Raw genomic sequence first — 13,934 nt, forward strand, 5'->3', positions numbered from 1 at the left:
CTTGATGAGACCAACTTGGGAACACCATACAGCCTCCCAATCTTCCCTGTCCCTCTATTTCTTGCTTCTTCACCCAACTAATACCAGAATATGGCAGAATGTAAAGCCCCCTGAGGGCTTGATGACAGACCAAGTTGGAAATACATTGTTGGCCTTTATTATTCCCATTTTACAAGTTAAGACGCTAAAGGATCAGCCCAAGGTCGAGGCAAACCAGCTGGAGATGCAGGATATGAACCTGTGTTTTCAAATATGGAGCTTGTTCTAACCTTCAGTCTCTAGTTATTAGGCTCACTAGGACTTTCAGATACTTGGGACTCCAACGAATGTGCCCAGGACTTTACAGTGGGGGGAGGAGCAAGGCTTTCTGGTTTGGGGAAAGGGTTTCCGCGCTACCAGGTTGGAGACACTCCTCTGCCCCGAGACTGGATCGAGGATGGGCACGCCTCACTTAATCAGGCGTTTGACCTTAAAGGGTTCGTCCCACGTGGACGTTTACTTGGCCATTTAATGGTCGGCGTTTTCCAAAGACCACCAATCCACTACAGATTCGTTACTTAATGGCAGCCCCTCCAGCCAATCGGCCGTCAGAAGCATGATTCCTGTCGCCCAATAGTAGTTTGCTGGTGGAGGGGTGTAACAGTTGCGCAGCGACAGAGCTCTGTGGCGCGTTCCATTGGCTGGATCAAACTCAAGCGAGCCGCTGATTGGCCGACGCTGCCGGAGGGTTACAATTCAAACGCGGGCGGGCGGGCCCGCAGCCCTGCAGTTGCAGCGGTGTTTTCCGAGTTTCTGTTTCCCTCCCATTGCCGCCGGGATGGCTTCCCAAAACCGCGACCCAGCCGCCGCCAGCGTCGCGGCGGCCCGTAAAGGAGCAGAGCCCAGTGGGGGCGCCTCCCGGGGCCCCGTGGGCAAAAGGTGAGTGATGCAGAGGTAACGCTTGCCGGGCCTGACATGCCCTGGGCACTGGGACTCAGACTTCTGCCACCCCTCGCCTCCTTGAGCGGACATGTTAGGTCCTTCCAGCACCTAACATGCTCTGGGCACTGGGGCCAAGGGCGGAGACTTCTGGGACCCCCCGCCTCCTGGAGATTGGGGAGGTAGGAGGGCACGCAATGAATTCACTCTGTTCTTTGAAACCCTCTTGAAAGAGGTCAGAAAGATAGGGACGCTGCCAGGCTACTCCGCGGGTGAGCCAGGACGAAGATGCGCTGGGACCCTATTACTTAGCAGGGACAGGAGACTGGAGAAATTTAGATCTTTCCCGGGGAGAGATGCCAAAACAGTGAGGATTAAGAACACGCTAGAATAATCCTGCGGAGAGCCTGTAATTAAGGAGTGAAGAAGGGGGGCGGCGCCTATGGCTCAGTGAGTAGGGCGCCGGCCCCATATGCCGAGGGTGGTGGGTTCAAACCCAGCCCCGGCCAAACTGCAACAACAAAAAAATAGCCGGGCGTTGTGGCGGGCGCCTGTAGTCCCAGCTGCTCGGGAGGCTGAGGCAAGAGAATCACATAAGCCCAAGAGCTGGAGGTTGCTGTGAGCCGTGTAACGCCACGGCACTCTACCGAGGGCAGTAAAGTGAGACTCTGTCTCTACAAAAAAAAAAAAAAAGGAGTGAAGAAGGACTCATTAGGATAGCTCTTTGGAACTAGTACCTGAGCTGAGTCTGACCTTAGGGGAGCCGGTCTTCCATGATAGCTCCTCAGGAGGGGCTCAGATGGAAGTGCATCACCTGGAGCCCTGGCACATCCATACTCCCAAGTAACCCTAAATGCTCTTTTTGCAGGCTACAGCAGGAGCTGATGACCCTCATGGTGAGTGACCAAGTCCCCAGATCCTCAGCCCATTGGTATCTTCCAACTCCTACCCAATATACAGTAGCCCCCTTTCCTACGTCAGCTAGACACAGGGGCAAAAAGATAAGTATAACTTACTCTTCTTTTGAGAAGTTCATCGACATCTTTTCCAGCAGTCTCCTCCCAATTCCATTTCCTTACAATGAAATTGTCTAAGGCACAGTTTCTTGAAGCCATATAAGACATTCCGTATCCAGCCCCAAGTTTTACCCACACCCAACTCTCCACCCTCCTTGGGGTTTCTAGTCCTGTCATATTTAAGGAATACACTCCCTCTGCCAGGGGTAGTGGCTCACACCTATAATCCCAGGCTGAGGCGGGTGGATTGCCTGAGCTCACAGGTTCAAGACCAGCCTAAGCCAGAGCAAGACCCCGTCTCTAAAAACAGCCAGGCATTGTAGAGAGTGCCTGTAGTCCCAGCTACTTGGGAGAGTGAGGCAAGAGAATCACTTAAGCCTAGGGGTTTGAGGTTTCTGTGAGCTATGACACCATGGCACTCTACCAAGGGTGACAAAGTGAAACTGGGCGCGGTACCTGTAGTTCAAAGGAGTAAGGCGATGGCCCCATATACCAGAGGTGACGGGTTTGAACCCGGCCCCAGCCAAAAAAAAACTCTGTCTCAAAAAAGAAAAGAAATACTCCCTACTTAGATGTCTTTTTCTGTTAACCCTGAATATTCAACTCATATCCTTCAATTCTTATATATCTCCCTAGCCTGTAAATAGTCTCTGGGCTTTGTATATAACCAGCACTTAAATAGCAGGCTTACCTGAATTCCCAGCAGCCAAGAAGATAGTCCCTTCTTCCCTGTACAGCCCTCCTTCCTTGACCAGGTGATGAATCTTTATAAGCCCAATACTCCTTCACAGAAGAGTATGTTCAGCCCCAGGACTTAATGGCTTCTTCAGAAAAGCTAATCAGTTCCCTTTGGATCAGAGTGAAATGAAATTAAGGGAAAGAAGCTCACCCATTGACCTCTTGCTATGCCCAAAAGTAATACTCTTTGATCCAGCAAATGTCATTTTTCCTCCCCAGATGTCTGGTGACAAAGGAATTTCTGCTTTCCCTGAATCAGACAACCTTTTCAAATGGGTAGGGACCATCCATGGAGCAGCTGGCACAGTAAGTGTAGGAGTGGGATGGGTGGGTGCGGCTTTACTGAGATGGGTAAGATGGGAGGTGAAATCCAAGTGCCAGGCCTACTTAAACGTTTACCTAGGCAAAACACTCCTCGCACCTCTTAATGTACTCTGGGCCTTGTGGCCTTATTTTCTCCCTCTATATGATAAAAGGGTGGCTTTATAATAGGGCTGTCTCTCTTAGATGTTTATGGGGGGCCAGGTAGCAAGAAAATCAGTGGAGTGAGAACTTTGGCTCATGTAAAGGTACAAGTCTCAGTAAGGCAGTTTCTCATCGCTGCAGATCTGGTTTAAAACAAATCAGAAATTAAGATCTGTGTCAAAATCCTAATTCTTACATGTTAGCAACTAATCTATTTGGATTAATAAAGCACAGCTGTGATCACCCTCAGACTGCCTGTTTATAGCCCTTAAGCCAAAGGATCACTTTCTCCACCAGATAAAAAGAAAGCTGTGCGGTGACTCATACCTGTAATCCTAGCATTCTGGGAGGCTAAGGTGTGTGTATTACATGAGCTCAAGAGTTAAGTACAGCCTGAGCAAGAGTGAGACCCCATCTCTTAATGTAAAAAAAGGCAATAGAGGCTTAGTGCCTGTAGCTCAGTAGCTAGGGTGCTGGCCACAGGCACCAGGGCTGGTGGATTTGAACCCAGCTAGGGCCTGCTAAAACAATGACAACAATAACAAAAAAATAGCCGGGCATTGTGGCAGGTGCCTATAGTCCCAGCTACATGGGAGGCTGAGGCAAGAGAATCACTTAAGCCCAAGAGTTTGAGGTTGCTCTTGAGTTGTGATGCCACAGCACTCTACCAACATAGACTGTCTCCAAAAAAGGAAAAAAAGGCACCAGAACCAGTCTATTGCTTTGTCTACTATCCAGTCCCAGACAGAATCACAAAAAGTCCTTGTGTAGGGGCTTGGATTGGGATATGAGGCTCAGGTGGGAAAGCTCGCTCCTTGTCTGTTTCTCCAAATGCCAGGTATATGAAGACCTGAGGTATAAGCTCTCCCTAGAGTTCCCCAGTGGCTACCCTTACAATGCACCCACGGTGAAGTTCCTCACACCCTGCTACCACCCCAATGTGGACACCCAGGGTAACATCTGCCTGGACATCCTGAAGGACAAGTGGTCTGCCCTGTATGATGTCAGGACCATCCTGCTTTCCATTCAGAGCCTGCTAGGAGGTAATTTGAAAACCCTGTCGGGAAGCCTCTGTGTTGGTATCTTCTATCCCTTTGACCCTTCATTCTCTTTCTCTCCACCCACAGAACCCAACATTGATAGCCCTTTGAACACACATGCTGCTGAGCTCTGGAAAAACCCCACAGGTGTGTCCTTTCTTCTCTAGGACAGGGTGATTGCTCCCCAATCATAAAAGCCTCCCTCAAACAAAAGGATCCCAATGACGTGGGACTAGGTTGGACCAGAAAGGGGTGGGGGTCAGTCCACCTCTGCCTCTGCCCTGGTGTTCCTGTTTGGTATTAAAAAATGGATTAACGCAGGCTCAGGCGGCTAAGGCGCCAGCCATGTACACCCAAGTTGGCGGGTTCAAACACAGCCCAGGCCTGCCAAACAACAATGATGGCTGCAGTCAAAAAATAGCCAGGCATTGTGGCAAGCACCTGTAGTCCCAGCTACTTGGGAGGCCGAGGCAGGAGAATCACTTGAGCCCAGGGGCTGGAGGTTGCTGTGAGTTGTGATGCCACTACACTCTACCTAGGGGGAAAGCTTGAGGCTCTGTCTCAAAAAAAATGGATTCATGCAGATTGAAGGGCTTTTTAATAGAATGTTTTGCTGTGCCCTTCCAGTCTCAGCGGAAGCAAGTCCTTCCAGGAGAGCTGACTGGGTGGCTGGGAAACCAGCCCCTCCCCCACATCCTCCCATCTTTGCATCCCTGGCCAAGCTACCCCCTTGCCCACCTTTATTAACTACTTCTGTCCCCCATCACTCACTGCGCCTGCCTGTTCTCTTTCAGCTTTCAAGAAGTACCTGCAAGAAACCTACTCAAAGCAGGTATCCAGCCAGGAGCCCTGACATAGGCTAGCCAGCCTCTTCCTATATTGTGTTTTTATTTTTTCCTTCAATGGTCTGTCCTTTCCTTGATTTCTGTATAGGACTCTCTATCTTGAGCTGTGGTGGTATTTTTGTTTTGTTTGTTTTTTAAATTAAGTCTCTTGTTGAGCCCTTGTGATGTATATTAAATAAATACATTCTGGTTGGTTTTTTTGTACGAGTTGCTCCTTGTAGTTACCCTAGGGTTGGAGGTGCCTGGGGTAGGCAGCGGTCAGGCAGGTTTAAGGTCTGGGTTCTTGGCCTATCACTCCTGGGGTGAGCACATCTGCTAGGCTGCAGGCCCAGCAGTGGGGTAACTAGGACTTGTTCCCTTGTGACCTTGGCTATTTTACACTCTATATCTATTTAGCTATAAAGTGATTGTCACAGGAATGCCTGTGTCTGTGGAGTTCTGACATGTACCAGGAATATTAGTGAATACCAGTGCTACCCCACCTATGTTGCACTTGAGGCTAGACAGGACCTTAGACTGAAATCCCTATAGCTCTAGAAGGAGCAAGTGTGTGAACTGTTGGGGAAGACTAGCCACTCACTTTCTGACAGATGTCTGGCCCTGAAAAAGAAAGCCCAGGTCACCCTACAGCTGGAGAAAAAGCCACATCCCTGGCAGGCCTCTCAGGGCTGAGCTTGCAACTTTGGGTCCTGGCCCCTGTGAATAGATGTACACTCCAAGGGGACACGTTCACTGCCTGCTTCATACCCACCAGCAGGTCCTCAGGTGCTGCACCCACAGGCCCAGACCACCAACCCCATGGGTTACCTTTCTGCTGGCCTGCTGCAGGCTCTGGCCTTAGGCCCCAAGGAGGAAACACCCGTGCTGATCAGTTGGGTCCCAGCATAGGAAAGGGCAGGCTAAGGTGATGGTCTAGCCCCAAGTCCTACAGGAAGATCTCCAAGGGGGATAAATAGCACCCAGTTGCCCTCAACTTCTGCACCCAACCCCTTCAGCTCTGCTAGCAGATGGTTGGTACAGGCCTGAGGGGAAGGGAAGGAGACAGCAGGAGGCCTGTCAGCAAGATTCTCAGCCACCCCTTCCTCACTCCTGCTAATGTAGGCCCCTCTCTTCCCTGTGCCCCAGCCAAGCAGCTACCTGTGAAGAGTTGGGAGTTGTCAGGACTGGGATTGAAACTTAGCCCTCATGCCTAACGCTGCTCTAACCTCTCTTGAGGGGCTTAGAACAGTGCTTCTCAATCTACTGTGCAAACAAATCCACCAGGGATTTTTTTTTTTTAATTGAGACAGAGTCTCACTCTGGTGCCCAGGATAGAGTTCCTTGGCATCAGCCTAGCTCACAGCAACTTCAAACTCTTGGGCTCAAGCGATCGATCCTCCTGCCTCAGCCTCCCATGTAGCTGCAACTATAGGAAAGTGCCACTATGCCCAGCTAATTTTTCTTTTCTTTTCTTTTCTTTTTTTTTTTTTGTAGAGACAGTTTCACTTTATGGCCCTCGGTAGAGTGCCGTGGCATCACACAGCTCACAGCAACCTCCAACTCCTGGGCTTAGGCAATTCCACCTCAGCCTCCCAAGTAGCTGGGACTACAGGCGCCCGCCCCAATGCCGGGCTATTTTTTTGTTGCAGTTTGGCCCGGGGCTGGGTTTGAACCCGCCACCCTTGGTATATGGGGCCGGCGCCCTGCTCACTGAGCCACAGGCGCTGCCCTAATTTTTCATTTTTAGTAGGAACAGGGTCTCGCTCTTGGTCAGGCTGGTCTTGAACTCTTGAGCTCAAGCAATCCTTCCACTTAGGCTTCCCAGACTGCTAGGATTACAGGCATGGGATCCCTGCTTCCACCTGGGATCTTGTTAAAATGCAAATTTTGACTCCATGTCTGGTGGGACCTGAGGTTCACTTTCTTTTTTTTTTTTTTATTTTTGTAGAGACAGAGTCTCACTTTACCACCCTTGGTAGAGTGCCACAATGTCACAGGACTCACAGCAACCTCCAGCTCTTGGGCTTTCGCAATTCTGCCTCAGCCTCCCGAGCAGCTGAGACTATAGGCGCCTGCCACAACGCTTGGCTATTTTTTGGTTGCAGTTCAGCTGGGGCTGGGTTTGAACCCACCACCCTCGGTATATGGGGCCGGCGCCCTACTCACTGAGCCACAGGCACTAGAAAGTGAGGTTCACTTTCTAACGAGTTTCCAGGTGATGGCTGTGCTCTGGTTAAGAAGCAGACTTAGACACAGTATTCTCAAAATGTGATCCTTCCAGCAGCATGGCATCACCTGGAACTTGTTAGGCAAATTCTCAGCCTTAACAGCTCTAAGTCTGAAAATCAAATTAGAGGATGCCTGAGAAAAACAGCTCAGATCTTAATACATGCTAAGTGTGGGTGGCACCCAAAGCTTGATGGGTAGGGCACTGGTCACATACACCCAGGCTGGAGGGTTCAAACCCGGCCTGGGCCAGCTACAACGACAACTGCAACAAAAAAAAAATAGCCGGACACGGTGGCTCACGCCTGTAATCCCAGACTATGGGAGACTGCGGAGGGAGAATTGCTTGAGCTCAGGAGTTTGAGACTTGGCTGAGCGACAGTGAGACCCTGAATCATGAAAAAAATGGAAAAACCCAGCCGGGTGCCTTGGCGAGCACCTGTAATCCCAGCGGCTTCCAGAGGCTAAGGCAGCGGGGTGCCCGCAGCCAGAGTCTGAGGTTGCAGTGAGCTACCCTGTCCACTGCACTCTGCTTAGGGGCATAGGGTGGGATCCTGACTGAAAAAAAATAAAGAAATAAAAATTAAGCAACAAAATAAAAAAGCCCTAAAAAATGAAACAAACAAAAAAATAGCTAAGCATTGTGGCAGGCACCTGTAGACCCAGCTACTTGGGAGGCCGAGGCAAGAGAATCACTTAAGCCCAAGAGTTAGAGGTTGCTGTGAGCTGTGATGTCATAGCACTCTACGCAGGGTGACAGCTTGAGACTCTGTCTCAAAAAAATAAATAAATGTTAGCCAGGCATTGTGGCAGGCGCCTGTAGTCCCAGCTACTCAGGAAGCTAAAGCAAAAGAATTGCCTAAGCCCAAGAGCTGGAGGTTGCTGTGAGCTGTGATGCCATAGCAGTCTACTGAGGGCGACAAAGTGAGACTGTCTCTGAAAATAAATAAATAAATGTTAAGTGTGGTGGACATATTTTTGTCTGCTTTGGGGAAGCCTCTCCATGTTCTTGATCATGGTGTTTGGTCCCCTACCCTGTGTTAGTTTGAGAGACCCAACTCTAAGCTATAGTTCAGAACCAGAGTGTTCTCTGGGATTAATTAATAGCGGAGACAGAATAATACTGTTTTACTAATGGGGTTGCTAAAAAAGGAGCTAGTCAGTCTAGGCTGCTGGTGGAGACAGCTGCAGATGGAAGAAAGCCAAGCAGAAACAAATAGCTGGGAGTTGGAGAGAGATGACATTGAAACTCTGGCCTCCAGTTCATACTGTGAACCAACAAATTCCTTTTTGGTTTAGCTCAGTTTGATTTAGATTTCTGACACTTGGAACAAAAAGAGGTCAAACACAAGAAGTTTCAGAATTTATGAGTATTGGTATTCTCATCACTTTATTATTTTTTTTTTTTGTAGAGACAGAGTCTCACTGTACTGCCCTCTGCTCACAGCAACCTCTAACTCTTGGGCTTACGCGATTCTCTTGCCTCAGCCTCCCGAGCAGCTGGGACTACAGAGGCCCGCCACAACGCCCGGCTATTTTTTGGTTGCAGTTTGGCCGGGGCAGGGTTTGAACCCACCACCCTCGGCATATGGGGCCGGCGCCCTACTCACTGAGCCACAGGCGCCGCCTTCTCATCACTTTACACAATTTTTTTTTATTTTTTATTTTTAGAGGCAGAGTCTTAATTTGTCACCCTTGGTAGAGTACTATGGTGTTACAGCTCACAGCAACTTCCAGCTCTTGGGCTTAGGTGATTCTTTTGCCTCAGCCTCCTGAGTAGCTGGGACTACAGGCACCTGCCACATTCCCAGCCATATATATATATATATATATATTTTTTTTTTTTTTTTTTTTTTTTTTTTTTTTTGCAGTTTTTGGCCAGGGCTGGGTTTGAACTCGCCACCTCTGGCATACTCCTTTGAGCCACAGGCGCCACCCCCAGCTATTTTTTTTGTTAAAGTTTGACCAGTTTCGAACTCACCACCCTCATTATATGGGGCCGATGCCTTACTCACTGAGCCACAGGCTCCACCTACTCTACACAATTATTGAAGCCTGCAAGGTAAAAGCCCTCTGCTACAAGCTGAGAATAAAAGAATAGGACACAGCCCTGCCTTCAGAGAAACGAGTTTAGGAGGTAGACAGGCTTATCAACAGGGTAGAATTAGTAAGTAACATGCAGAGCATAATTAAGAGCTCAGAACAGGTAGATAGACAGACTAACAGTATCAGAATCCATTGGTGGCTCCCATATTGTGGGTAGGGTGCTGTCCACATACACAGAGGCTGGTGGGTTCGAACCCAGCCCGGGCTAGCTAAAACAATGATAACTGCAACAAAAAAAAATAGCCAGGCCTTGTGGTGGGCACTGTAGTCCCAGCTACTTGTGAGGCTGAAGCACGAGAATTGCTTATGCCCAAGAGTTTGAGGTTGCTGTGAGCTGTGATGCCATGGCACTCTACCTAGAGTGACAGCTTAAAACTCTGTCTAAAAAAAAAAAGAAAAAATAGAATCCAAGTTCCACCCCCATGTTGTTCGTATACACTTGGGCAGTTAGACTTAAGTCCTTGGTAAACTGAAAATAATGTTAGCACCTACCTCATAGGCTAGTTGAAGGATCTTAGGACAGTGCCTGGCACATCATCCTTTTGTTGATATCTGTATAGGACTCTATCTTGAGCTGTGATATTGGGTGGACTAGGCTCACATGTTGCTATGAAAGCTTAGAGGGTGCCTAAGGGTGCCTGATGAAGAAGAGGGTTAGGGAAGATCTTCTGGAGAAGGAGATTAATCCCTGAAGGAGATGCTTTGGGTGGTACCTGTGGCTCAGTGAGTAGGGCGCCGGCCCCATATACCGAGGGTGGCAGGTTCAAACCCAGCCCCGGCTGAACTGCAACCAAAAAATAGCCGGGTGTTGTGGCAGGCGCCTGTAATCCCAGCTGCTCAGGAGGCTGAGGCAGGAGAATCGCGGAAGCCCAAAAGCTAGAGGTTGCTGTGAGTCCTGTGACATGGCACTCTACTGAAGGCGGTAAAATGAGATTCTGTCTCTACAAAAAAAAAAGAAAACACATTCTTTGGACTGCAACAAGTTCAAAGGTCTGGTGAGAAGGGGATGAAGACAGGCTGGTGAAGTAACAGGGATGTCAGAGTACCATGGCCTAGTAAGGCCATATGAAAATGCTTGGGCTTTATCTTGAAAGCAATGGAAAAGTAATGAAGCTTTGAGCAGGGTGATGACATGACCAGATTTGTCTTTAGAAAGATCTCACTGGCCATCTAGAAAGTGAATGGCAGGGAGGAGGTTGACTATTGTTACCAAGAGCTAGGCAAGCAATGGTGGTGGCATAAGTGATGGCGCTGAGGGGGGCGGCGCCTGTGGCTCAAAGGAGTAGGGCGGTGGCCCCATATGACGGAGGTGGTGGGTTCAAACCCAGCCCCGGCCAAAAACTGCAAAAAAAAAAAAAGAAAGAAAGAAAGAAAGCAGCAGGACATAGTGAGTAATCAGAGGTGGAAAAGGAGCACCAGAATTCTCAACACAGGCCCCATCCCCTGAGATGGGGAATACAGGAGGACAAGATAGACAGGGACTCGTCAGTTTAGGACAGGGTCAGTTTGAAGTGTTTGAGATATCCAAGCAGAACTGTCACCGGAATATGCTGTCACTGTTGAGAGTCTTGCTCCTGTGCTCAGCACATAGCAATATTCTAGATTATCTGTGTGCCCGTGTCCTTTACCTCACCATGCCTTAGTATCCTCATCTGTAAGATGGGGATGATAGCAGCATCTGCCTGTTGGGGTGTTGTGTGGGTGAATGAGACAATGCCTGCAAGGCACAGGGCACAGCATGCAGTAGGCACTCAATAAATAATGATGATTACTAAACCCCAGCAGTGATCCTGGCTGGAAATAAAAACTAGGAAACATGCAAATAGTACAAAAAGAGAAGAGAACAAGGGGCAGCACCTGTGGCTCAGTCGGTAAGGTGCCGGCCCCATATACCGAGGGTGGCGGGTTCAAACCCGGCCCCGGCCAAACTGCAACCAAAAAATAGCCGGGCGTTGTGGCGGGCGCCTGTAGTCCCAGCTACTCGGGAGGCCGAGGCAGGAGAATCGCTTAAGCCCAGGAGTTGGAGGTTGCTGTGAGCCGTGTGAGGCCACGGCACTCTACCGAGGGCCATAAAGTGAGACTCTGTCTCTACAAAAAAAAAAAAAAAGAGAGAGAAGAGAACAAGACAGGGATGGAGAGGAAGAACTATAGCAATGGATATGCCAACGGGCAGAGTTCAGAGTTTAAAGAATGGTGAATAATGACAATGTCCATCAACCAATGAGCGGATACAGAAAATGTGGTATTGGCGACACCCATTGCTCAGTGGGTAGGGTGCCGGCCACATGCACCCAGACTGGCAGGTTCGAACCCAGCCTGGGCCAGCTAAAACAACAATAACAAAAAACAGCTGGGCGTTGTGGCCGGCACCTGTGGTCCCAGCTACTTGGGAGGCTGAAGCAAGAGAATTGCTTAAGCCCAAGAGTTGGAGTTTGCTGTGAACTGTGACACCACGGCACTCTACCCAGGGCAACAGCTTGAGATTCTGTATCCAAAAAAAAAAAAAAAAAGTGGTATTTATACACCATGAAGTACTACTCAGCCATAAAAAAAAAGAATGAAATAGGTTCAGTACCGTAGCAAAATGGTGTAACAGTGCAAGCCACATGCACTGAGGTTGGCAGGTTCAAACCCAGACTGGGCTTGCTAAACAACAATGACCACTGCAACAAAAAATATCTGGGCTCTGTGGTGGGCGCCTGTAGTCCCAGCTATTTGGGAGGCTGAGGCAAGAGAATTGCTTAAGCTCAAGAGTTTGAGCTGTGAGCTGAGTTTTGCTGTTAGCTGTGAGACTCTGTCTGGAAAAAAAAAAAAAAAGAATGAAATAAAGTCTTTTGCAGCAACTTGGATGGAACTGGAGGCCATTATCCTAGGTGAATTAACTCGGGAATGGAAAATCAAATATCCCATGTTCTCACTTATTAGAGGGAGCTAAGCTATGGGTACACTTGGCCATAATGGAAGAACAGACATTGCAGACCCCCAAAAGTGGGAGGCAGGTGAGGATGAAAAATTATATATTATGGGCCCGTTGCAGTGGCTCACACCTGTAATCCAAGCACTCTGCGAGGCCAAGGCTGGTAGATTGCTTAAGCTCAGGAGTCTGAGACCAGCCTGAGCAAGAGTGAGACCCTGTCTCTAAAAAAAATAGCCAAGCATTGTGGCGGGCACTTGTAGTCCCAGCTACTCTGAAAGCTGAGGCAAGGGAATGGCTTGAGCTCAAGAGTTTGAGGTTGCCATAAGCCATGACACCATGGCACTCTTACACAGGGCACAGAGACTATCTAAAAACAAACAAAAAAAAATTACATATTAGTACAATGTATACCCTTCAGGTGTTGGGTACATTAAAAGCCCAGACCTTACTGCTACACAATATATCTATGTAACAAAACTTCACTTGTAACCTCTAAATATATAGAAAGAAGGCTTTTGAGACAAAGTCTCAAGCTGTCATTCTTACAGCAACCTCTCACTCCTGGTCTTAAGCGATTCTCTTGCCTCAGCTTCCCAAGTAGCTGGGACTACAGGCCCCGCCCAACACCGGGCTATTTTTTGGTTGTAGTTGTCGTTGTTGTTTGGCAGACCCAGGCTGGATTTGAACCCAACAGCTCCAGTGCATGTGGCTGGCGCCCTAGCCACTGACCGACAGGCGCCGAGCCTATGATAATGATTTTAATAATAGCTAGCATTTATTAATGGCTTGCTATGTGCCAAACACTGTTCTAAGCACTTTGTACACATTAATTCATTCTCACAACCTGTAAAGACTATCATAATCCCTATTTTACAGATGAGGAAACTGAGGCACAGAATGGTTTAATTTGTCACAGCAGTGAGGATTCAAACTCAGACAACCTGATTCTAAACTACCACTACACCTAATTAGGTATGATCTGACACCTGTTGTATACAAAGGGCTATGGGAGCTAGATCTGCAGACCGTGGGGGCAGGGATCAAGGGGGAGATGGTATCTGAACTGGGAAGAATTTACTCTAGGCTTATAGGAAGGGCAAACAATATGTGCAAAGGCCCAAGAGCTTGAAATGCACTCAAGGTCCACATCAGGAATAAACTGCCCAGTGTGGCTGGAGCCTGGCCAGGACTGCCGGAAGAAAGGGAGGGAGAGAGGGAGTGGAAGGAATTCGGATTTGATTCTAGAAGCAATGGGGCGCCTTGAAGGACTTTCAGAAGCGGAGTGGCAAGGACAGATTTTATCTCAGCTAGCTACTAACAGCCCTGTCTTGAGCACACTGAAGAGGATGAAGGCAGGGATGCCAAGTCGAGAGATTGTGATCAAAATCTCCTTTGTAGTTGTGTGCCTCCACCCACCCCTATCGTCGCCAGTACCCAGCGCCTAGTGAGCTCTGGGAAGAAGAGACCAAGTGAGGGTCAGTCGGTAGAAACAATGCTGCCTTACAGGAGCGGACACCGGCTCCTCCTCCCGCAGCCCAGTCGCCTGCAGAAGGTGGTCCCAAGATCCAGAGGTTCCAGAAAAGGATGGTGGGGAAATGAGGGAGCGTCAACTTTCTGCCGGGTTCTAGCTTCCTGCCGCCCCCTCTCCCTATCCGCGGTCCCGGGTACCCTCAGTCAGGCCAAA

At 48.9% G+C, this 13,934-nt stretch overlaps 1 protein-coding gene across 2 annotated transcripts; it reads left to right on the plus strand.

Moving 5' to 3' along the window:
* The first annotated feature begins 729 nt into the window (after nucleotides 1–729).
* Nucleotides 730–5,221, plus strand: UBE2C (ubiquitin conjugating enzyme E2 C). 2 transcript variants are annotated; one of them, XM_053573997.1, is made up of 6 exons: nucleotides 730–918; nucleotides 1,787–1,814; nucleotides 2,892–2,978; nucleotides 3,976–4,180; nucleotides 4,265–4,324; nucleotides 4,972–5,221. In XM_053573997.1, exons 1-6 carry the CDS (start codon nucleotides 818–820, stop codon nucleotides 5,028–5,030), a joined length of 540 nt encoding a protein of 179 aa, XP_053429972.1. In that variant the 5' UTR covers nucleotides 730–817; the 3' UTR covers nucleotides 5,031–5,221. The 2 variants fall into 2 exon arrangements, with proteins under 2 accessions (XP_053429972.1, XP_053429973.1); XM_053573998.1 differs by lacking the exon at nucleotides 730–918 and adding an exon at nucleotides 1,359–1,368.
* Nucleotides 5,222–13,934: the final 8,713 nt, after the last annotated feature.

This window comes from Nycticebus coucang, chromosome 21, assembly GCF_027406575.1.
Source record: "Nycticebus coucang isolate mNycCou1 chromosome 21, mNycCou1.pri, whole genome shotgun sequence".
In the NCBI taxonomy this organism is placed as follows: Eukaryota; Metazoa; Chordata; class Mammalia; order Primates; family Lorisidae; genus Nycticebus; species Nycticebus coucang.

Bases quoted from the DNA above. Each gene is read 5' to 3' on its own strand.
- UBE2C (XM_053573997.1), top strand. From the start codon at position 818: ATGGCTTCCCAAAACCGCGACCCAGCCGCCGCCAGCGTCGCGGCGGCC. The intron at 2,979-3,975 runs GTAAGTGTAGGA...TCCAAATGCCAG, and splicing joins TCCATGGAGCAGCTGGCACA to GTATATGAAGACCTGAGGTA. The intron at 4,325-4,971 runs GTGTGTCCTTTC...GTTCTCTTTCAG, and splicing joins GCTCTGGAAAAACCCCACAG to CTTTCAAGAAGTACCTGCAA.